The following is a 26,779-nucleotide window of genomic DNA, read 5'->3' as shown; positions in this document are numbered from 1 at the left end:
AACTTTCGTTTACATGCAAGATAAGGGTGATTTGTTTCATTTACACTGTGCAGCCCCACTTCATCGTGTTCTTATCTTTCTGAACCGTGCCTAAGCCACCTACTCATCCTCTGTTCAGCTCATTTGCCTTCCAACCCTTCTATTATCCACATTGCCCAATCTTTTTGACCTTTCATTGCCTCTACCCTTCTATCGACCAACCAGCTCTATCCACTCTCTTTCCACCTCACCTCTCTGTCCATAGGCCATCTCAAGCTCCTCTTTCATCTTACCCATCCATCCATATAGTTCCTTCACTCCTCCATTACCTAAAACTCCGACTGTAGGACATCCTGTAGAAGTTAGCAGACTTCCTGTAGAAATCCCGAGTTTCCTGTAGGATCCCCTGCAGACATCTTGTAGAAGCCTGCAAACACAGTTGCCAAGCACCTGAACGTTGTGGACTTCTGTGGAATGATGTGATGGATCCCCTGGAACCTCTCAGAGCCCTCCTGACCTTTCTCAAGCCTTCCTCCCTTTGAAATACCCCTGCACAGTCAAGACCTAGTAAGAAGCACAATCACAATAACTCCACCCACTTGAGCAAAAATACAAAAATGAGTTCTATTCAATGAAAGTAGTTTAAATTCATGCATCTCATCTCACTAGAAGTAATGGCATCATTTCTAGACGTTTGCACTCCCACCATTGCATCATAGAGATTAAACTAGTCAGATTAGGGTTATTAGGGTTTACATGTTTTGGTTGGCTTTCAGTTCATTCTTGCAAAGTAGGTTACTTTCCTTTGAGATAGCCTTCGTCCATCATTTAGAAAGCTTCTTCTGAGAACATATAGAAGTTGGCTGGAGCCCTAGCGGACTTGTGCCAGCTGACCAAGTGACAGCTGCGACAAGAGCTAGTACTTGTGCATACAGCACCGTCGCTTCCAAGTTTGTTACGAACTACCGGGTTGATAAAATTAGAGATAGGAAGCTCCAGGAGTTGTAGAATTATTGCTACAATACTGGAGCCCACCACCAACAATGGCATCATTGTTCTTGCAGAGGGACATCTGATGAACTTGGGTCGTGCAACTGGCCACCCAAGCTTTGTCATGTCTTGCTCCTTTACAAAATAGGTAAATATTTCTAATGCCCTACAACCATTGCTTGTAAATACCAAATTTCGCAGGCATACCGATTCCTTGATTATATTGTTGTGTATGATCCATTGCTATTTGCCAGAAATCCCCATTCCCTGTACCTAGCCTCGTTACATTAAAAATCATGCAACATATGGTGGAGTGGGTCATTCATCTCATAGTAGTGTCGATTTTCACCAATTAATGTCATAGTCATGCCCTCTGTGATTTTTCATAAACATTATGTTGTTTTTTAATAGATGTTTTAAGTTGGGCGTGGTGGGGATGTTAAGATCTTGTCTAGAGTTTTTTTAAATGTGATCTTGCTTATATGTTGTGATCTGGATTTAGATCCTTGCCTCATTTCTTTGCCCCTTGTTTTTTCTTAATAGATGTTTTCAGGTAGATGCATGATTTTTGAGATCTGGTCAGGGTGCTTTGAAGTAGGATCTTGTCTAGGTGTTGTGGTTTGGATTTGAAATTTGTTCTCATTTCTTTTTGAACTCACACTTTTCTGGTGGGTTTTTTGTTGTTTAGATCTTGTCAGGGTGTTTGAGATGTGGAATCTTGATTAGTTGTTGTGTTTTTGGTTCTAACAATGAGTTTTGTGTTTGTTTTAAAGCAGTTAGGATCTCATCATCAAACTGTTATACATATTTATAGTATAATATGGTAAATTTCAGACCGCTATTTATCAGTTTTGACAGTATTATCTTATATCTGTTTAGAGCATTAAGAAGTATCTTAATCTTAATGTTAATCTTAATCATGTGATACTAGCTTCTTGATGTTGGATATGATATGGCCTTGGGGGCATTTTGGTCTCATTCATGATGTTATGAGTTGCATTGCTCTTGTTAGTTTCCTTGATTCTTCGGTGTCATTGAGATCACATCATGATGCTTTTGGTATAGTTAGCTTGCATTACATTACATTTTAGGATTCACTAGTTTCCACTACATTAAAAAAAAATTCAATTTTTAGGGTGCTGAATCAATGTGAGTTCATGGTGGGTGTAGAAGCATCTTCATATTTAAAATCAAGGACCTTTACATATATTCAATTATCTCACTGTGATGGGTTAATATTAGCGAAAGCTTATTGGACTTGTATTGAAGTTTTGAATTATTGTGAATTATAGATCCAGGGCCAGATTTCTCAGATCTTTTTTTTCTTCAAAATTTTTCTATTTGAGATGTAGTTTGTGTTGATTCTGATTCTCTTTCTTCTTTTGCAGTTTGACAACTTGTATGGATGTAGGCACTCTCTCCCAGATGGTCTTATGAGAGCCACATATGTCATGATTGCTGGTAAGGTTGCTGTTGTTTGTGGGTTTGGAGATGTTGGCAAGGGTTGTGCTGCAGCCTTGAAAGTCGCTGGAGCTAGGGTCATTGTTACAGAGATTGATCCTATCTGTGCCCTGCAAGCACTTATGGAAGGCCTTCCTGTTCTCACCCTTGAGGATGTAGTTAGCACTGCTGATATCTTTGTGACAACCACTGGCAACAAGGACATCATCATGGTAGATCACATGAGGAAAATGAAGAACAATGCCATTGTTTGTAACATCAGTCACTTTGACAACGAGATTGATATGCAAGGCCTTGAAACTTTCCCTGGTGTTAAGAAGATTACCATCAAGCCTCAAATTGATAGGTGGGTGTTCCCTGACACCAACAGTGGCATCATTGTTCTTGCAGAGGGACGTCTGATGAACTTGGGTTGTGCAATTGGCCACCCAAGTTTTGTCATGTCTTGCTCCTTTACAAACTAGGTAAATATTTCTAATTCCTTGCAACCATTGCTTGTACATACTAGATTGCTTAGGCATACCAATCCCTTGATTATATTGTTGCATATGATCCATTGCTACATAGGTGTATGTTCCATAAATGGTGCATAATCTCTACCATTTTCTACAGGTCATTGCTCAGTTAGAGCTCTGGTATAAAAAGAAATCAGGTTAGTATGAGAAGGTCTATGTGCTTCCTAAGCATCTAGATGAGAAGGTGGCTGCTCTGCACTTGCCCAAGTTGGGTGCCAAGATAACAAAGCTTTCTCCTGATCAGGCAGAGTATATCAATGTTCCTGTTGAGGGACCTTACAAGCCTGCTCACTACCGATACTGAAAAGATCTAACATTTGGGATGGCTTGTTGGACGAGTAGAAAATGTCCTCGTTGTTTGCAAATAAAAGAAACTGTAGCATTTATTTTTGGTAGCTCCGTTGTTTTAAGGGACCTTACAAGCCCCTCCTCACTACATACTGAAGAGATGACATTTTGGGTGAGACCTGCTCGGTGAGTATCAAGTAGCAATGCTCCTTGACATTTAAAGATCTGGCCTCTCTTTGTCAGCATCTCCATTGTCTCGGTATAATTATAATAAAATTTTTCTATTGCTTGTATGCGTGGCTGCTGAATTTCTTGCAGCATCACATCAAACATTTGTTTTAAGGAAGCATGGGCTTGCAACACCCAAAAACCAAAAACCCATGCACCTTTCTCGGGACCTACTTGTATGCTAAGTCTTACAGTTATGTTTTTAATAAATCATTTTACATACTCTTGTTGTTTTTTTGTGCAGTTATAATCCTACTCCTTGTCTTAAAAGTTACTTTGATATTGAGCTCATATTAGCCATGGATTTGCTTCTCCATGCTTCATATCATACTGTTGATTTCTCTATCATGTACCTTATGGTGAGAATTTTGTGTAAGCCATCAACCAATAAAGAAAGTTGATAAAGCAATCCATCCAGCCAGCCATTCAGCCAGCCATCCTCTACAGCCATCCCAGCCAGACCAGCCGTACCATCCCCCATCCACCCCAGCTAGTCCATCCATCCCATCCAGCCCGTACAGCCACTCCTTACAGCAAGTAAGCGATCCCATCTGACCAAGCAAGTAGTTACGGGATTATCACTGGGACACGTCACTCGTGCTGCTATTGCGCTGGTTACCTCGTGAAACACCAGCGCGTGGAACCTTTAGCCAACCAAATAGACCAAAGCATACTCATATGGACTGTACAGTTGGTCAAGTCAAGCTAGTAATGACCTAACCCAAGCCACCTTACCTCCCTACCTGAACTGATTTCAACGAACCATACAAGCCATACATCCAAGCTAGTTAACCCCATACCCCCCTATCCATCTCACTAGACCTACTACCAATAGATATTATCCCTACCTACCTCACCCAATCAACCAAACATACACTTAGTTACTGGTACAAGGAGAGCTATAGGTACTAGTACTGGTACAGCTATAGGTGTTACAGCCATACTCCAGCTAACTAATATACAATTTTTTTTATCCGGTCACTTCTTGTTTAGAGGCTCGTTCCCCCCCTATAAAGTAGTTGCCATGAACTAAAAAGTGTATATCAGGACGAGGTCGCAGAAGGGAGAGACGGATGAACGTACCAGCTAGAGGATGTGATAGGCACATACTCAAGGCACCTCCTATAGGCATCTCCTATAGGCATCTCCTATAGGCACTATCCATTAAGGCCCCTAAAGTGTATCAACTCATAGAATGGAGGTGCGGCTGCGCCTTCCTGCCATTTGATATAGCAAGTCATAAGGCAAGTCATATTTCCTGGTACAACAGCTTTCCTGGTACAACCCTTCCTTCGGTAACTATCCTTCCTTAGAGTATCCTCCTTATTTCACTAGATATGATCCTCCTTCCTTAGTCCGTGTTCATTTATTTACCTCTTCTATCTGAAAAGAATTGACTCTTTTATGCTCAGGAATAGGTTTTAGATGTGACCAATCATGCCTCACGTTAATATGCCGTGATGCGCAAGATGACGTGAACGGTGAAGCAGTTCATGAGCTGGACCAACACCCTTTCAAAGAATTGACTTAAAGGTAGCTGGGCCCCTAACCTAGTCTGTAGCACACATTTCCCGTCAATTCCCTCTATTCTGCAGCACACATGCCATTCTCATTCCATTCTGTAGCACACATTCTATTCCCGTTCATTTCGTTCCCGTTCATTCCTTATTCCCATCCTTATTCCACGCACTAACAAATCCTTGCAATCCCCCTATATGGAGCTTCCGAGGGGGAAAAGGCCATAATATTAGGAATCGAGAGCTTAAGAAGGGACATATTAATATGAATGAGGAATCAATGGCTATAAATGTAGTTTTCAGGATTGCCATAACTCTTCACATAATTCTTTAAAGTGTGCTAGCTCAATGGAAGAGTGCCTGCCTTACAAGCAGGAGGTTGGTGGTTCGATTCCACTGTGTGCTAACATGAATTAATCAACGATTTTGTAGTTTATTTTTAATTAAATGTTTTTTATATCGATTTATTTCAATGGTGAGATATTTATGAATTCATTGTTTTATATTGTCTCCAGAGAAACAAAAGTGATCTTTAAATAAAAATTTTGGTGTCTCTAGAGAGACAATAGCTAGTGTTAAATACATATTGTCTCTAATCTGAGTGTTGTCTCTAGAGAGACAAAAATAAAATTGTCTCAAGAGAGACAATAATTCTTGTGTTATATGTTGTCTTTATAGAGAATTTTTTGAGACAATAATCTTTAAGATAATAATTTTTGAGACACCTTCTTAAAGACAATATTTAAGACAATACACAAGTTTTTCTGTCTCAAGTTAAGACAATATACCTAAAAAATGTCTCAAATATTGTCTTAAAATCCCCCATTATGTAGTAGTGATGGTTGCTAATTGTTAATAGACATAGCTATAGTAAACACAAAAAACTAATTTCATGACACATTTTATATAAGCTAAAAACCTTTCATTTGATATGATGCTTTTTTATAAAAATAACATAACTACTTTAGAGATAATTCTCAATCTCTGATTTGTGAATATTATTAAAAATATTTTAAAATATTTCATAAAAATCAAATTCTTACCTTTCATCTAATAAATATTAATAATTAAATTTAAGATTTAAAAAACTATTCTAAAATAATCATATTATATATATATATATATATATATATATATATATATATATATATATATATATATATATATATATATATATATATATATATACTTATAAATAATTATTTTAAATTAATTTTACATTAAAATACATAAATTATGATTCACATAGAATGAGTTTGGTAATCCCTAAATATATAAAATTGCATTATGCATAGGTCCTAATTATATAAATTGAAATGAAGAGTGGTTTAAAATTAAATAGATGAAAAAATTACATAGGGTTTTCTTGTTTGTTTAAAATTGAACCCATAAAGATGGTTTTATTAATTTTTATTTATTTAAAAATATATAAAATTACATTATGGATGGGTCCTAATTATATAAATTGAAATTAAGAATGGTTTAAAATTGAATACATGAAAAAATTGCATATGGTTTTATTTGTTTTTTAAAATTGAATCAATAAAGATGGTTTTATTATTTTTTATTTTTCTTACATGTTATTTTCAAATATAAACTCTATAATATTAAACAAAATATGTATTTATTAAACAAAATTAATTTTATATATATATATATATATATATATATATATATATATATATATATATATTTAATTAAAGATGGTATTATTTGTATTACCATATAATTAATGAGCCTAAAAGGAAATCCAGCCAAATTCAATATCAATTGACCAGCTAATATAAGATTACATGAAGAGTTTTTCGATTATCCAATATGGAGAATGAATGAGGAGGGCAGGAACAACGAAGGCGAACATTTTCAACGAGTTGCAGACAGAGTTTCTCATGGAGGGTCGCAGAGGAGGGAGTGCTACTCCCTCCTAAAAGGAGACCATTGCTAGTAGACGTAAGAAACCTCTAGAAAATGCTAGAGGCACTTCGGAGGAAGGGAAAAGGAATATGGAAGAGGAGACAGTAGGAGCCAATACTAAGGAAAACAATGGCATAAAGGATAAGGAGGTAGAAGACAAAAAACAGGGAACTAAAGACAAGAAACAAAAGGGACCCTACAAACCCAAAGCTGAGATCACATCCAGAGTTATTTTAAACGATCCTGCTCTGCAAGTGCACAAGGATCACAAGCGGACATATGCTATTATTTGTAAGTTTATGGACTATGGCCACTAAAAAAGCATTACAAACATGGATAAAATATCACTGGTAACCTAAGGGAGCATTGACTTTCATCTTGGATCAAAGGGATTCTTCACTATGGTGTTCACGAACTTGAAGACAAGGACAAAGTTTTTGAAGGATGACCCTACTTCTATGCAGCAGCTGGACTCTACATGAGGCCATGGATGATGAATTTTGTCCTAGAACGTGAGACTTTTACTTCGGTACCGGTTTGGGTAAGACTCTATTCTTTACCTCTTGATTACTGGAAAAATGAATCGTTAACAGCCATAGGCATTAAATTATGTCATTTTGTCAAAGCTTCTGAAGCCACAAGAAGAGGGAAATACACTTCCTTTGCTAGGATATGTGTGGAAATGGATCTATCAGGAGCTCTACCAGATGAAGTGATCTTGGAAGTTTTTGATGAAGAATGGGTGCAAACAATAGACTCTGAGCATATTCCATTCAGATGTCATAGATGTCATGAACATGGGCATCTATTTAGCGACTTTCCACTCAGTAGAGTGGTAAATAACAGCAAGGCTAGCACAGCGAAGGAAATAGATAGCTTCCAGAAAGTGGTAAATCGAGGAAAAGGCCGCAAAAGAGGACCAAAGCAACATCAAGATGAAGGGTTAAAGGTCAGTCAAAATAAGTTCCAAGTTCTTGAGGAAGACGAAGAAATTACAAAGGAAGATCAATCAATGGAAGGAAATCTTGGGGGAAAGAAAAAATAAAAAGAATGTGAACAAACTCAAGAAACTGATTATCAGAAAGAAACCATGATGAGTGAAACAGAACTCGAGATGGATCAGGAAATGATCCAGAGTGAAATGGACCTAGAGGACCATGAGCTACAGGAGATTCTTGATAAAGAAAACCTAGATCTGGAAGGGTTCTTGATTTAGGGAACTATGGGAGGAGTGGATTCGATACCTCAAGAAGAGCTCAATAGAATACAACAGTCATTTTTAAGGAAAACGTAGGCTAATGCGTTGGAAAAAGGAAAAAATATTGATAAGGAGGATAATAGAGGGGTGAAGGCAATGAAAATAACTTCGGGACTAGCAACAAGAAGCCTAGGTAAGAAAAGTGGCAGGAAAAAGCATAATGAACTCTTGATGGAGTGTGGCAAGCTAATGATAGATTCAGGTAAGATAAAAGATCTAGCCAGCTACTCCTTTACAAATATTTAATTAGGAAGTTTACATATTGGAATATCAGAGGTATCAGGAGTAAGAGAAAGCACAGAATGCTTAGTAATAGGATGAAAGAAGACATGCTGGACATAATATTTATCCGAGAAATGAAATGTTCCATTCAAAAATTAAGACAAATCCATAGCAAATGGCTCACTAGATTTGAGTTTCTAGAAGTTAAAGCAAAAGACACAGTGGGAGGAATTATCACTCTTTGGAACACTCAAAAAATTAGCATAATAGATGCTGAGGCAACTACGAACTATCTATCAGTAGTTATTCAACCTGTAGAAGATAGGCACACCTATCTGGTCACAAATGTATATGGCCCTCAGAGAATAGACGACAAACTCAGGTTTCTAGATTCACTGGTGGATCTCAGGAACAGACATGCATGAATACCTTGGATCATGGGAGGGGACTTCAACATGATCAAATCTCTTTCGGAGAAAAAAGGAGGAATCAAAACTTTAAGTAAAGACTCTTTAGAGTTTCAAACATTTATAGACAATATGAACCTTGTTGATACTAAATTGAATACTGGCCTCTTTACTTGGAATAATAAAAGAGGAGGAGAGTCTCAGGTAGCCTCAAAATTAGACAGATTCATTATCTCAGAGGATCTTATGCTAACAAATAAGGAAGTAATAGCAGAAGTTCTTCCCTTTGGAGGCTCAGATCATTGGCCGGTTCAACTGGAGATCAAACATTGGGTACTCTCAGAAATAGACCTTTCGGATCTGAAAATATCTGGTTCTCCCACCGAGATTTCATCAACAATATTAAAAAATGGTGGTCAGAAGATTTACAGATTCAGGGAACAAGAATGTTTCTCCTTCATAAAATATTAAAGCATATCAAACTCAGACTAAAGGATTGGAACAGAAATGGTTTTGGCAATATCTTTGTGGAAAAAAAATCTGTTGAAAACAAAATGAAGGTTCTCAACCAAGCTCTAATCAAGGATGGATTTGACAGAGTTAAAAGTAACCAAGTGGACAAATATCATCAAGAATGGGATAATCTGTGTAAACAAGAGGAATTTTTTTGGAGACAAAAGTCTCGGGTTCAATGGCTAAAAGAAGGGGAGTGTAACACTAATTTTTTTCACAGGTCCACCATGGCAAATAGAACGCACAATGGAATATCTTCAATTAAGAATGAAGACAGGAATCATCTCACCTCCCATGAGAATATTGAAGCTACGTTAGTTCAGCACTTCCGAAGAATTACTCATGAAAATAATTCAGACAAAGAATAGTCCATCAGTGATGTAACTAGAAACATACCAAAGTTTGTATCTAGAGAGGAAAATTTCAATCTAAATAGGCCAGTTTCTAAAGAGGAGGTGTATGATGTCCTCAAAGAAATGCAAAATGGAAAAACACTAGGCTCGGATGATTTCAATGTGGATTTTTTTAAATCATGTTGGAATATTGTTAAACAGGATATTTTGAATGTAGTGGAGGATTCCAGGTTGAATGGAACTATTTTGAAAGTGCTCAATACCTTCTTTATTTCCCTTATCCCTAAGCAGGACATTTCTCAAAGACCGGATAAGTTTAGGCCCATAGCTCTATGCAATTTGGTTTACAAGATAATATCCAAAGTTGTGGCTAATAGACTTAAACCTCTGCTTCCTACCCTAGTTTCAGGGGAACAATCCAGTTATGTGGAAGGCAGACAAATTTTAGACAACATCATTCAAGCCCAAGAGGTGGTTCACTCATTAAGTAGAAAAAGGTAAGCTGGAATGATCATGCAATTAGATAACTGGACCTATATGAAGAGGGTACTTATTGCTTTTGGTTTTGATCATAATTGGGTCAGGTGGGTTATGGCCTTAGTAACTTCCTCCAGCTTCTCAATTTTGGTGAATGGCTCTCCCTCTAATATTTTTAGTCCTTCCAGGGGCCTTAGACAGGGAGACCCACTCTCTACATTTCTTTTCATTCTCATGATGGAAGGACTTGGTAGGTCCATCAAGTATGCTAAATTAACAGGAAAGATTAATGGCCTTCAACTAACTGTGAATGGTCAGGATCCAACTCATCAACAATTTGTATATGATACAATGCTACAGGGAGTCCCCATAGTCAAAGAAGCTAAAGCATATAAACAAATCCTTAACGTCTTTGCCATGGCCACAGGTATGGAATTTAATCTCTCCAAATCAAAAAATTTTTGTTCTATTACCAATATTGCGATTCAAAGAAATATTTCTAGAATTCTCGGCTTTCAAAGGGATTCCCTTCCATCAAAATATTTGGGAGTTCCTCTAACTGCGAAACCAATGCTGAAAAGCATTTGGGAACCCTTTATCAACAAGTTGCAGGATAAAGTCAACAAATGGACCCTCAGATCTTTAAATCTTGCAAGCAGGTCGGTTCTTACAAAAGTTGTTTTGCAAGTCATCCCTATTTTTATGTTATCTGCCCTCCCAGCTCCAAAAGGAGCCCTTCAACAATTTAGAAATATACAAAGAAAATTCATTTGGGGTAAGGAGGAGATGAGGAAGAAATGGGCCTTAGTGTCTTGGGAAAAAATTTGCAGACCCAAAAACCATGGAGGGCTTGGCTTCGACAATTAGGAAATACTCAGCAAGGTTTTAGGGGCCAAACTTTGGTGGCACTGGGTTTAGAATCAAGAGACTCAATGGGCAAATATCTGGAAAGAAAAAGATGCAAGATCTTGGCAAACTGGTGATATTATAAGAATGTCAAGTAATATTAAGGGTTCATACATCTGGAACAAAGCCTGGGAAAATAGAAGATTAGTTCAAGAAAATAGTTTCTAGGAAATTAGAGAAGGGGATCTAGCTATTTTTTGGGAAGATAAGTGGCAACAAGAACCAATACTGTTAAAAGAAGATTTACTCGACCTTAAACATGAAACAGATTCCCAAGGATTAATTAAAGTAAAGGACTTCTAGGATAACACTCAACAGATGGAGAAATGGAGAATCTGGAGAAACATTTATTGCAGAAATGACAACCCCTTGAAAACAAAAGCAGAGGAGTTAATGAAAATGGTGGAACAAAGGATGATCTTAGTTTCAGGGGGGAAAGACCAACTAAGATAGGGCAATAACAAAGAGGGCACCTTTAATCTTAAAGAAGCAAAAGGCATTCTCCTTGAGTTGGATCCACAGGTTTCAGACAAAGTCTGGCAAAACCTTTGGAGGCACCAAGGGTGGATGAAAATCAAACTCTTCATGTGGTTGGTATACCACAAGAAAATCTTGACTTGGGACAACATCAGGAAGAGGGGTGTTTTGGGGCCTTCTAAATGCCTACTCTGTGGGGCACAAGAAGAAACAATGGAGCATCTACTCAATAACTGCATTTTCACCTCCTGGTTATGGCACATATTTTCCAAATCATTCAAAAATCAGACAGGGATAGAGGGAACATCATTAATACCCACAATAGTTGGAGAGGAAATTTTTCGGACTATGAAATTCTCAACTCAGCTTGGGCCCTTACACCAAGCTTCATTATACAACATGTTTGGAAGGAGAGGAATAAAAGAATATTTAAGGAGGAAAAAAATCCCCCATATCGCCTGCTTGAGACGATCTTGAAACAACTTAAGGAGACAATGAGTACCACTATTCGCAACCACCCTAAAAATTCTCCCTCAGATATGGATCAGAAAATTCTCAGGTAGCTGGGGTTGCAGGGGCTCACTCCTCAAGGTCTTGATAGGAAGATTACAGCAAGGGACACGAAGAAGGATTTATGTCATCCTCCCTGAGAAGGATATCTGAAATACAACATTGATGGAGCGTCAAAAGGAAACCCGAGAACTGTTGGGTATGGAGGAGTCCTTAGGGACGCTAAAGGAAGTATTATCTTCATCTTCCATTGTCACCTAGGAACAACTACCAATAAAATGGCTGAACTAATGCCTTTGGAGCAATGCCTAGATTTTCTAAGTTGGGATAACTGCTGCAATGTGATAGTAGAAGCAAACTCTGGACTTGTAATTAACTCAGTGAAAAGGGAACAACGTCGGAGAAAGTCTCCAAACACTGGAAATTAATCATGGTTTTCCAGAGAATTCAAGATCACCTCCAAAGCCTCCGCACTGTCAGTTTCCATCATGTTCACAAAAATGCCAACAAGCTGGCAGATCTTCTTGTCAATCAAGGGGTTAGCAGTACAGAGGTCAAGGTTTCGATGAAGTTGCAAGAGTTGTAACGAAGCAGACTGAGAACTCTTTGATGTGAGCAATAGGAAGAGGATATGAAAGTGTTTAGACACAAAGCCATGGAGGCAAGATCTTAACATTTTGGCCTTCGTATGTGTCATCAATTTCTAGCTAACTGGTCTTTGGTGGGGGGACGAACATGGCTGGTTGCTAATATCCCCAGAGTCAGCGAGATGGTCATCACTGTTCATGGGGGGGAGCGTAGAAGATACCATAGTTCCTTAATTAATGGAGAGCCTCTCTTCTTTTTTGGGGTCCAGGTTCAGGCAAGAAAGTCGAGTAGGTGTGGAAGGAATCCTTGTTTTACCGGCAGCCAAAATCTTTGCATTTTTGGGCCTCAGAGAGTAAAACCGCTTCCTTGGTTGTATTTGGATGATTACACTGCTCTAAAGTGGGAAACAGTTTTAATGATTTTGCAGTGATCCCATCCAACATCCTACACGTGGCAGAGTGAGGGTTTGGAAAACTGCCCTCCATCGCACACTAACGTCTCGTTAACTTGTTCGGGGCGATATTATTCTCTATCGTTGGATCTCTCTGTATGGATCAACGGTTATGATTGTTCGCGCAGCTTGGAGGGGCAGTCCGTTAAACTTCAATCATCTTTGTTGTGCAATATCATCCTTGGCCGTGTGTTAAGGCGTCGGAATGGATGACTCAGATCAAAGGGACTCTTCCGGGGACTGAGTTATAGGAGATCTCACGGGCTACATGGGGTGGGTTGCAATTTTGGGTTATTTGGATTTCGAGTCCAGATTCACTGTTATCTTCTGTGCATGTTGAGCCTTGAGGTTGGAATTGGTGGATTTCAGGCGGATCACATGCGTGATATTTATTCCACCATTCGGATTCGAAATCTGTTTAGTATGGTTTCTATTTTTTCATCGGGTCTGTTTTTGGAATCAAAGAATATGCCTTTTTCGGCTACGATATGCGTCTCATCCGAGAAATCTTTACAACTAGATCAGGCGGTTTAGGCATTGGTTTGTATTTTGAAGGTCTTGCAGTTAACTTTGTGGGCCCGTGGCTCGATTGTTAAGATTTTGGCTTGGTACCCAAGCCCTGAGTGGATAGTTGATTCTATGTCCCTCAAGTCTCTTTGGGTAGTTGTATTATATATAATTTGTTTCTTTGTTTCTAATGAATAGAAGGTATGACTCTTGTTTTAGCAAAAAAAAAAAAGATTACATGAAAATATAGGAATTTGAATTGTTCAGTTACACGGGAGTCCAACCAAAACCAAACTCAAAAGAAAAGATAGCCTAAAATTGACCAAAACCAAACTCAAAAGAAAAAATAGCCTAAAATTGACAATGCCACTACATTTACTACTGTCATACTAGTTGAGTCTAGGAATGATCATGGATTTTTTCAAAGGTCTTTTTTTCCTTGAGCCAATTCCAATTATGGGGGGTTTGCAATGTTGATTTCTTCCTTATCCCTAATAGAGTGATTTGATTCATGGGAACTTTTATGCCCACTCATTGACTATGCAAAGATCATGGATGTGTCTCTTGCATCACCATTTAAGGGGAGGAGTGATCTGATTCATGGGAACTTTTATGCCCACTCATTGACTATGCAAAGATATGGATGTGTCTCTTGCATCACCATTTAAGGGGGAGACCCTAACATTTGAGGGATGATATGGTAATGCATGTGGTTGAGCTAAGCTAAAGGAAAACTGAGCTAAAGGACTTGAATTACCAATAGAATTTTTTTGTTGCTGCATGCGAGCTAAAGATTTCTTAGATCCTTTTGAATCTTTTGGATCTTAAATATTGACATATCATGCACTCGAAAACTACATTTCCATAATCCACCTGCTACAAATAAATAAATCCTAGAGGATTTTGTCCAACAACCCTTTGCTAAGATCTATTTCAACACATATGTGAGAAAAGGTTACAATACCCCTCTTAAGCCTGTCTCTACCTTAATGAAACTACCAAGTGACTTACCCACATCAGCTAAAATATCTTAATGTAGTAATTGAAGAAGCAAATTAGAGAGTCTCATTCAAACTGGAGTGGCTAGAGCTGACATAGAAAGATGGTTAAAGCTAGGACACTATGGCTTGGGCTAGAGTCCAAAAGGACCGCAAAACCAAGGTCCTTGATTAAAAAACCCTTTGATAATCTTTAAAATACACCACATAGAAACCCTTCAAATAAAAAAAATTATGTAATGGAAGACTTAGTCTAACACACCCATTCCTAAAGCATAGATACCAATGGCCATAACCCATTAAAAAAAAATTAATTGAATGCTACAAATAATCCAGGCAAGAATCATCAAATTGAGGATGGACTACTTTATAATTGGAATATATTCTGCCTCATCCACAATGAAGGCTTGCCCTAAACTTTGGCTCCATGATTTAATATTTAATATTGAAACTAAGAAGATTGAAGCTTCCTTAGCCATGCTTTAATCTCTAAGTGTTGCCTATATGCAAGTGGCCAAAGGACAAAAGGGAATCCTATGTGATTCCTATTCGGACAACGAGCATGGGTCTATCAAAAACTAAACAATACGAATAATGTAGCATCAAAATTTAAAAAATATATAATTTTAATATTCAAAATAAATATTAATTTAAATAAATATCTTAATATTTAAAAAATATATAAATAAAATTAATAAATATCAAATATTTGAAAAATAATTCATTATTTTTAAATATTGAGTTTAGTATGTTAATACGCAATAATTTAGTACGTATAAATGGGAAGGGATTAATAAATTTTGACAATATTGCATAGTGTAAACTGTATTTTTGTAAATAAAACATTATCATAATTTTGTATTTTTAAATGCTTATAAAAATGCAGTTTGATTATAGATAAAATGGTTATTTTGTCTAAATCATGTGAGAGTAATTATCATAATTTTGTATTTTTAAATGCTTATAAAAATGTAGCTTGATTATAGATAAAATGGTTATTTTGTCTAAATCATGTGAGAGTAAGATTATGATTATTATTATTTTTTAATGCTTAAATAAATTTATTTCTTATGAAATAAAAAAAAAATTATTGAATTGAGATTTCTGTGATCAATTTGTTGAGGAATTTTTGGCGAAAATCACATAGAAGAACCAGCCACCAGTGCAGGACAAGTTGAAGAGCAGATCTTACTAAGCACATTACAAGTTGAAGAACAGATCTTACTAAGCACATTAAATAGATAGGGTAGAGAATCCCATGACTTAACCTTATGACTTAAAGGTTAACAACCAACAATCCCATGACTTAACCCCATGACTTAAAGGTTAACAACCAACAATCCCATGAGTTAACCCCATGACGTAAAGGTTAACAACCAACAACGATAACGGCTAGATTGACCCAGATAAAGGATCAATTAATATTAATATATATAAAAAAAAATTTCTTATTCATTTTATTATTTTAATTAATTTTAAATTTTTTTTTTTTCTATTTTTTTTATTATTTTTATTATTATTATTTTTTTTGGTTCTTAATATTAAAATTAAAATGTAAGGGTCAATTAATATATAAATGCTATAAATATATTAATGAATATAAATTAAAATGAATTAAATTAAAAGTTTATGTAAAATAAATTAATTTCAAAAATATAATAGTTAGTAATAAATAAAAAAATTATATTATTGTGTTATAATATTAAAATTAAAATAGTAAATTAGCTTTGAATTATAAAATAGATTAATTCTAAATTTATTTTATGTGAATTAGAAATAAAATTAATAGACCAAGAGTTTAGTTAAAAAATATTAGTTAGTAATAAATAGAAATGGTTAATAATAAAAATATATATATATTTTTATGAATATTCGTCCAAGAAATATTATAATATTAAAAAATTTTAAATTAAAATATTAGTTTTAAATTAAAAAAAAGGAGGAAAAGTTTAAATTAATAATTGAAATTAGTAAATTTATAAATAAATCAAGTTTAAATAAGAAATCACCAAAAAAAAAACCACAAACATAACAAAAATAAGGGGGGAAAAGAAAGAAGACAAGACTAGGAGGAGAGGGTAAGATTGTTCGGCCTTTTTTCAATCTCAAGGGCTTCCCTAAATTTCCGATGATGGAATTGGGACACTCTAGCAACCACACTACCTCCATGTTTGATTTTCTCCACATGTTCTGCTAACTCGGAAGTTTTAGTTCTCATATGCTTGGCTCACTGATCCTTTGATTCATAGAGCGTGCTCACTGATCCTTTGATTAATAGAGCGACCAGTTTCACCAATATAAGGGGCTCCACAAGAACAAGGAATAATTTAAACTCCTTTCATGTCCTTGGGGTCGATGGGATCCTTAACCAATCTTAGGGATTTACAAATGGTGTTAAGAGGTCTAAATGTGGTGGAGATATTATGCCTTTTAAGAACCCTTGCAATCTTATCCGTGGTCCCCTGAACATATAGAAGAAGATTCGTTCGACCAGTTTCACCAATATAGGGGGCTCCACAAGAACAAAGAATAATATAAACTCCTTTCATGTCCTTGGGGTCGATGGGATCCTTAACCGATCTTAGGGATTTACGAATGGTGTTAAGAGGTCTAAATGTGGCGGGGATATTATGCCTTTTAAGAACCCTCGCAATCTTATCCGTGGTCCCCTGAACATATGGAAGAAGGACAGTTCTTTAGGTCCCCTTCTCGTTAACGAACTCTTAGCTGCTCTGAGGAAAGCCTTTTGTCCCAAGTGTCTCCTATAACCATTCTCCACAAAGACACTAATGAGATGGGATTTCTCCTCCTCTAAGCTCTTTTCATGAGAGATCCTCAAGGCAAGAGTTGCAAGGGTGTTGAGAACCCCCAATTTCTGGACTGGGAAATGGTGGGAACTAGCATGAACATACTGCTCCGTATGAGTTTTCTTTTGAAGTTTTAAAAATATCTAGAAAAAAAAATCATTTCATATATTAAACTAAAATCTAAAATCAGCTATGAAATATTAATTTTCCACTAAATTGCTATACAATTAATCAACCAGTGGGCAAACACATTGGTAACATATTGATACCGGAACTTCCTGAGAGATTCATTGGTAAGCAAATCAAATGCTCCGCAAAACCATTCATAATTGCTGTGCAAACCCATTCATAATTACTGTACAGATATGTTCAGTGACATTGATATGTTCGCTAATCCTGAATTGCACAACATTCTTTCCCAATATATAGCATATACCATCGTCAAAATAGATTTCTAAGTTTTACATCGATGATGGAAATCACTGGAATTTGCATCATATATTCATCCTGAAACCACCCTACTTTAGTTTCACGTGGAAAATAATATCAAATCAACCTATATAAATAAGAACTCTGAATCTATTGATGATAAATGTAGTTTTTTCACTGGTCGTTAACCATTATTTCCGTTTAAAATAAATAAATAAATTTGGCATTCAAGAAACCAATAGATACAAAAGTACTGCACATGCAATGAATGGTTTGTATTCTTTAATGATTATCTCCTTCCCTCCATTTATATCCGCATTGTTCATTGCAGCAAAGGAAAAACATAGCCACTCCATCTTCTCCTCCTTCTGCCACCTGCACAGTATATCACAACACCTTAAGCTAGACATCGCATTCTCGGTAAGCAATTTTATAATTTTATAGTTACAAAGAAAGTATCATTCATATATATATTTTAAAAATCTGTAATTAAAATTGTCTATTGAATTTAATTAAAATTGAAAATTTTGAAATTAGAGATTTTAAAAATATTTAGAAAGATTTTTTTGTTAATAAAATATTAAAATATTTTCAAAATATCAATTTAAAATAATTAAACTTGATTGAAATTTCAGATTTTGAAACTGTCTATTTCAAAAAATATTCAAAAAATTAAAATCAATTATTTAACCTGGTTTTTTTTTTTTTTCATTTTTAAATAAATTACATATTCTAAAAATATCCAAAATCTGATTTCCAAAAAAACTAAACATTTAATTTCAAATAATTCCACAGCTCTATGAGCACATAAATTACCTATTTATCAAATTATTTTCCAAAAGTACATTACAGATTATTTTCCTAAAAACTAAATCAAAAATTATATTACAAAAAGATAAACATCCAATTTCAGAATATTTCCCAAATCTATAAGCACATAAATTCAACATAAATTCATCGGTACCTATCTATCAAATTATCTTCCAAAGATTACATTACAAATTATTTTCCTAAAAACTAAATCAAAGGTTATATTACAAGACGATAAACGAATCATTCTAACCTGAAAGAATACAGCCTCGTTGAAGTTGCAAGAAGGACATTTGGTGGTCTTGGTACGTGGTAATGTAGGATCAGAAGCCATGCCACCAAGATACTGTGTCTTTTCAGCGAGTTCGTGCTTAATCACATGCCTGTACACGCATGCTGTGGGTGAAAGCTCCTACAGAATAAGAATCAATGGGAAGGTTCATCACTTAATATTATATTAGTCATTGGTACCAGATTGTAAGTAAGTAAAGTTCTCTGACAGTAGGGCTATATTATGATTATGTTCCAGAATAATATTTAAATAGGGCTGAGAATTGAATTAGTGATTTAATATTTAAAAGTCTCTTGCCTTAATTGTATATTCTAACACATCTAAAACTCTATAAACAATTTATCCTATTACATTACATTTATATTCCATTCCAAATTCCTGTTTAATTATATCGATGACTTTGTATCAATTTGTCTGCAATACTGAGTTGGATTCAAATTTAACTAATATATTGGTTATATTGAATTGAATGTATACTCCAATCCAAATTAATCTCCATTGAATTTTAATTTATATATTTCCATTATAGGTTTGCATCGCATTGAATATATAGTCCAATCCAGATTCACCTTCATTGAATTTCAAATTAAATAATCTGTATTTGTTATTAATTATTATTATTATCCGAATTCAAACTCTCAAAAACCACTCCACAGAAACCTGCAATCCAAAATTATTATGATAATTTACTTATTTTTATTTTTATTTTTATATTTATATTAGAAAAATTGGTAATTAACTTATACAATTAGATAATTAAGAAAAATTGAATATTAATCTATTATCAAGTAATAACTTTACACAACATGGAACTTGTTAGAATAAACTTTACATGTTTCCATTATATCTGTGATTATGTATCAATTTCTCTGCAATGCTACATTAGATTAGAGTTCTTCTGGTACATTGGTTGCATTGCATTGCATTGAATATGTAGTCTAATCCAAATTAGTTTGCATTAAATTTTAATTTGTACATGTTTCCATTGAATATGAACAATAATACAAAATTATTGATATTGAATTTATATTTGGTTTTTTTTCACTTTCATTTTTCAGGTTAATGACTTATTTAATATATTGATTTAATTAACTTTATATAAAATAAAACATATCCTTAACCTTTTCCACCCAATCATAAACAATAGCACACTCTCACAAACAATAAATCATTAACACTATCCTGAACAATAACACACTACTGAATAAGAATATGCAATGAAGATGAAGTCAGGAGTTTACACTAACTATAATGAATAACACTAACCCATTTAGCTAGTGAATAAATATACACTTAAAATTCTACACAATTTGAACATGACATTTACATCAACATGGATGCATCTTCATAGAACCATTAATTTAGGCATTTATTTGGCTGAAACATTCACAATATTAGAAATCTAGAAACCTGTGGAGATTGAATATGAATGTTAACATGGAGACATCTTCATTGAATAACTGTTTAGTATATTGGGTGAGTTGAATATCAACACTCTCTATTTGAAGTTTTGGTCAGTATCTTGGAAACATTGATAAGGATTTTTAACCAAATATGTTATAAAAGGGCATTTAGGGTTAAGTGATGAAAGGGCTCACATACCTCACGTAAACAATGACGACAAACGAGCCAGAGCCGCTGCTCTTTCTCTTTTGGGTAAAGTATATTTTTGCTGTAGAATCACAATGGGATTTTGAAAAATAATAACAAATGAATGCACATACATGAAGCAAAATCAAAAGAAACAATCAGACCTCCAAATCAGATTATTATATAACAGAAAAGGCCAGACATGTTTACAAGTCTATTGAGTCATTAATACTCATATATCTATTTAAATTTTACGCTGAGTATTTGTGGCTGGATAAATTTGTAAGTATTGATTGCTAACAGAAAATAGAGACAAGTAAATACAAATTAAAGAAAAGAAAAGTACCATCCACCGCAAAACGCTATGAAAGACATGATCACTGTAACTTGAGAAATGCAGAATCCGAGTAACTCTTCGGCCTTCTACCCTAAACTTGTGATGAGATGGTTATGGGGTAGAAGTAAGCCGAAATGCGGGACAGGAGTCTCTCGGACTGTCTGCAGGCCATCCAAGAGATCAAGACTGGTTGATATAAAAAGTTCCACACTAAATAACCATAAAGGATCCTGATCTCTGGAAGATGAATCGTTAGTTGTTCAGTTACATGACTCATAGAGGATGCTCATGATCTCCCTCAAGGTAAATGGTTAGTTGTTCAGTTATAGGATTAAATATAACATAGCTTTTTAAAGAAAAATGTTAAACCAATGTAAAAGGATAAGTATTGGAGTAATTTGAGCCAGGCATCACCTCTCTCACTATATCACCATGACTATATTATATAGTATTAACTCACAAACTAAATGACTTAACATATATATAAAAATAAATTAGTACTTAACAAAAACCTAAACCTCAAATAGGTAAAAGGTCCTCATTAGGACAAATCAGATATATCCATTTAAATATGAAAATAAATTTAATGTAAAATAATAATTTAAATGTTTAAAACTTTTATATAACATTGTTCAGGTTAATTTCTTTATATTTTAAATTTAATGTGTAATAATTTTTTTTTTAATGGAATGTAAATAAAGGAAATATTTTTTTTTTTCACATGAATTTATCAAAATCTGTTAATATAATTTCAAGAATCATTGTTATTTAAAATGTATTTTTGAATGTATAAATGGATTCAACCCCATGAAATATTTGTCATATTTGGATTAAAATTAAGCAGAAAAAATGTAGTGAAAAAGACTCTTTTGATATTTTCTTAATTTTTAAAATATAAATAAAATTATTGGATAGTTTTAGCATTTCATTTTTGAGTTAAAAAAATATTTTTAAATTACAATAGTTTTGATAAATTAAAAAGTAAAAGATCTCCAGTGCTTTATTTTAAAATGGATCTTATTAGAGTTTGTTTTTCTTTTTTTATTACCATATTAATCACCTCACTATAATATCTTAATTTTTTTTAATACATAAATTCTTTACTGCATCACAGTTTGTCTTTAAACTTAGATGTAATTCTATTTTTATATTATCATTATTTTGCAAAGTGGCCTCTTCTTTGATTCTTTAATGATTAATTTTCATTTTGATGCCAACCCCACTTAAGACATAGTTGATATTGATTAGGGCCTAAAGCAATCTTAGGAAGTGTCTTGATTTTTCCCAAGGAAAAACCTTAATTTCCATTAATATGTTGAAAATTACATATTGTAGATGCTCAAAGAAGCATATGCTGTAAGTTGTGGTGTTCCACCTTCAAATGTTCTTGTACAAAAAACCCATAGAGTGATCTAATGATAATTACATAATTACAAGTCAAAAATAAATATATACATAAAATTGTACTTCTTAGGCTAAAAAATATCCCATGAAATTAGGGCCTCTTGCCCCCTGTATCCTCTCATCAATGTTAATAATCATAGAATTATGATCCCCTCTCCTCCTGAATCAACCATAGGACCCTAGGTTAGATCACAACCTCCTTGGATAAGTGGTACGAAATTTGATTGTGCTATGTGTAGATGTGATGAAAATAGATTGAGTCAAAGTGTGATTTCAAAGGACATGAATAGATGTGTTTTTGAATCATTCTATAATGATGTTAGAGTCGTCAAATATTTTTATATGCTTACACTCCTTCTCTAATGGAAAAATACAAAAGAGTCAAATATTTGTATATGCTTACACTCCTTCTCTAATGGAAAAATACAAAAGATGTCTAAGAGTGATCACTTCAGCAAAATTTTTAGTTCCAAAGCCCAATCCCAATTTTGAAATAATGATTATGTGATAGATGTAAGAAGGCACCTCCCGCACAACCATTCTCATGAGCTGATCCATCTAAATAGGCCCAAGGTAAGTTCATGTCAATGGCTTTAGGAATGATGGTTCTCTGGAGTGAAGGTCAGTCATCATCGAGGATGCTGGAGTATAGGGATATAACATGAGCAGAAGCATGAGTCTAGTGTGGCTTGTTAGCTCTGTTGCATATTTGGGCACTTTGAGGGTCAAATACAAGTGTGGCCGTGCGGTTTGTGCTTAAGGAAGGTTCGCATTAGTCATCTTTCATTTTCTCCTTCACTCTGCTTATACTCTCATAACCACCACTATCTTTGTTTTCCTCCAAAACTCTGTATAAACCCTTATTCCCTCAGGTCCAGGTGTGAAGTTTAAACCCATAACACCGCGATCACATGACCGCGCGCTTTCACAAGCCCTTCCCCGTCACATCCGACGAAAACATGTGCAACTAAACCCCGCCATCCGATCGCCTACTGCGTGATCCAACAGCATTCGCTCCTCCCGCACCCGCGAGCTGCCTGCGCTTTAACTCGCAATCAAAGCAGTTTCCGCTGCCACGCATCGCACGATGATTGTGATCGTGAGCCCTCGTACGTTTACCGCTTTCCCCCAAAGGTGGTGCGATAAATACTGCTCACCGCCAAAACCGTCCTCCCCGCCCGTTAACCTTCACGCACCTTCGATGCCCGATGACCGTTGGATCTACCCGCCTGAGATCCAACGGCCCGCGTTTCTCCGCCTCCATATCTCCCAATACCCTCTGCCGACCAATTCCTGCCATCGATCTGCGCGATCCAACGACTGATCTTCCCCCCTCCGATCGTCCATACTATCCACGTTCATAGCCATTCCATGCATCCGAAGGAAAAAGGTGGTCAACATCTAGTACTCTGTGCAGTTACTCCTCAACCACCGTCTTCAACAAACATCATGGTCGAGAAAGAAAGGTACAGAGCCGAGCAGGTAAACACATTCAACAGTTATGGAATTCTATCCTCTATGACATTCCACCTACTTGAGAAGTACAACAGAGCATCCAAGGAGATCAATTTTGTTCACTACAACAAACAATTGCACTCAGAAGTTTTGCCAGGTAGTTAAAGCGGTTGGTGGTCCATTATGACCCCTCCACACATAGAACAACAGAAAATTTTTGTAATGAAACTCTATATATACCCAAAAAACAGATGTAATCATGGTTGATGGTTGTTGTTTTGATGTAAGGTTCAACTTTTGGAGACTGTGACTGCTTTGATACTTGTAGCGTCTCGTCAACATTTTCAACTAATACAAGCTTCTTTTGCTGTTAATTGCTCACTTTCCACCTCTTTCTGTTCTAGGCTATGCTTGATTTTCATTTCTTCCTGAACTCTTGATGTTTAGCATTAGAGGGGCTTTCATCCCACCTCTGTGTTATAATCTTGAATGTATTAATGAATGTAGTGATCAAGTTTCTTTTCACTTAGTGACATAGAGCTATCATCCTATCTATGCACTAGGGATTTACATTTGCAGACCCTTTACTGGTTGCAGCTGGCCATCACAGGGTCGTGTGCATCTGTTGGTGTGGTCAGTATTCTCCATATTCACCCAATCCTAAAACTGTGAGTAATTGGTGGTCTAAAGCCTTGTAGTGTGGGGGTGTTCACGCATGTCTTGAGTCAAGCAAAGTAGGAGTGGTTATCTAGCTTGAATATGCATCATTCCTTCCATTCATCCATTTCCAACATCAAGTTGAGTTTGTGATGTCCCGAGCATCTTCGAGCTACAACCTAGGAGAGTTTCTTAGGGTGATAACATCGATTGGTGCCGTTGCCGGGGAGAGGAGATTGAAGCTCAGCTTCCCTGGGAGAATGACACAGTTCCATGCCTTGATGATAGACAAAGTCTGGACACATTTCTGGTTGTAATCATCTATCTGGTGGCTCTACTCGAGAACCTACCTGGTGGTGACTCCACGTTTCAGTTCTGGCTCAGTTTTTTAGGCATACCCGGAGAAATCCTCAGAAATCACCAGCTGACCAAGTGCCTTACCCTGAGAAGATTGTCAAGTTGAAGAAAACATCATAGAAAGGAGCATCAGGATTAGGTAAGCCTAAGAAAACTTATGCATCTCTGAAAGATAAGGTTATAGTTGAGGATATACAGTTTGAAGACATAGAGCCCAACACTGTTAGTAAAGAAATTCCTTTAGAGATTAATAGAGCTCCTTGTTCAATCAGTTCCCCTTTGGATCTTAGTCTAAAGAAAGCCTCCCATACAGTGCATCATATTCCCTTGTGTCTGTCATATATTTCATTACTTCCTTCTACTCAATCTACCAGTATCCTTCCACCTAGCCTAGTCATGGCAGGCCAGCAAGCTCCCACGAAGATGGAAAGAATCATAGCTGCTAGGTATGGACCTCTCGTCTTGCCTATTCCTTTGAATGCTATGCCTATAGGAGAATATCATAAATATATGCCAAAATTCACCGGTACAGATGGGGTAATAGCTGAAGAACACCTTGAATCTTTTTATAGCTACGCTGATAACCTAGATATCAGTGAGGATGATGTGTGGATGAGAGTTTTTGTTCATAGCCTTGATGGAGAGGCTAGGAAATGGTTCAGAGAATTGCCCCATAGGTCCATAATAGACATTGAGGCATTGGATGATGCATTCCTAAAGCAATGGGGAGATAGAAACGACCTGCTCTACTACCATATAGAGTTTGGAAACCTAAAGAGGGAAAATGGGGAATGATTGCCTGATTTTAATAAAATATTTAACCGTATGTATAGTAAGATACCAGATGAAGTAAAGCCCACCCCCACCTCTGCCAAAATCACTTATGCCAATGCTTTTGACTCGGATTTCTACCTGCTTCTGTGAGAAAAAAGATGTGCCACTCTAGCTGATATGCAAGATGCAGCACTAGAGGTGGAATCAAATATTATGGCTGCAGAAAAGCTTAAAATTCATGTTGACAGAAGGAGACAGAGAGGTGAGGCTTCTTCTTCCTCTGCTTCATCTTGAGAACCCAAGTTAGATAAAATGACTAAGATGATAGAGTCATTAGCTGCTGAGATATATAAGCTAAAGGTTGAGCAGGGTTCTGGGAAAACAAGGTTTCAAAACAAATTTGCTCCAAAAAATCCAAATCCATTCAGAAGAGCAAATGAGCAGTTGCAAATCATTCAAAGGGGTGAAGAAGCAAATGAAGAACAGAAAGTTAAGGCTCCTTTCCAAAATGTAGTCATGGAGGAGGAGCAGTTTAAAGAGGAGGAAGAAATCCGTTGCATGGAAGATAAAGGTAGTGCTACTTTTTTGACATTGGCTGCATATGAAGAATCATTACTGCAGGATCAAAACAGTCAAGAGTGGGACAGAGAGGCTATTCTGCACACTCGCGAACAACAAAGATATAATCTGAGGTCAAAAGCAAAACATTTCAAGGAGAGTCCTGCCCAAAAAGCTACTGGCCAGACAGACTCACAGAATATCAGACAAAAGAAGCCAGCAGTTGATTGAGTCACCCTCAAAGCACCAACTCAAGAGGTAAGACGCCCTCATAAGTCCCCTTCACCTTTTAGTTTTGAGTCAGAAGTCCAAAAGTTAAAAATATCTGTGCCTCTGTTAGAACTGGTAAAGAGTGAAGTTTTTAGAAAGCCTATCCTAGAGTCTCTTGAGCTGAAAGCCATGCAAACCTCCACTGACTATGTCAATTTGCAAGATGGCAAGTTTGCAGTTGTGCTTAGCCCTATGATCGAACCTGCTGATAATAATTCTCCATCATTTTATGTCTCCTTGACCATTCATTACAAAATCCTCCACAATTGCTTGCTAGACACGGGGACCAGCCACAATTTGATGCCTAAAGCTGTCATGGAAGAGTTAGGCCTTGATATCACTAGACCATATCATGATTTATTCTCATTTAATTCAAGAAAGGTAAAGTGCCTAGGATTAATCAAAGACCTGGCCATTACCCTAACCCAGCTGCCCATGAAGAGCATGATGATGGATATTGTGGTAGCAGATGTCCCTCCC

At 35.9% G+C, this 26,779-nt stretch overlaps 1 protein-coding gene across 1 annotated transcript in view; it reads left to right on the top strand.

Moving 5' to 3' along the window:
* Positions 1 to 2,894, top strand: part of LOC149174716 (adenosylhomocysteinase 2-like) — a 29,468-nt gene extending 26,574 nt beyond the window's left edge. Inside the window, exon 4 of the mRNA XM_089420943.1 lies at positions 2,358 to 2,894. Coding sequence (XP_089277069.1) covers positions 2,358 to 2,894 — 537 coding nt within the window. The remainder of the gene's footprint in view (positions 1 to 2,357) is intronic.
* Positions 2,895 to 26,779: the final 23,885 nt, after the last annotated feature.

The sequence above is a fragment of the Pinus tabuliformis genome, chromosome 4_1 (genome assembly GCF_031772625.1).
Source record: "Pinus tabuliformis cultivar Carrire ecotype Pingquan chromosome 4_1, CPIR1, whole genome shotgun sequence".
Taxonomy (NCBI): Eukaryota; Viridiplantae; Streptophyta; class Pinopsida; order Pinales; family Pinaceae; genus Pinus; species Pinus tabuliformis.
This window is presented reverse-complemented; position numbering and strand designations above follow the sequence as displayed.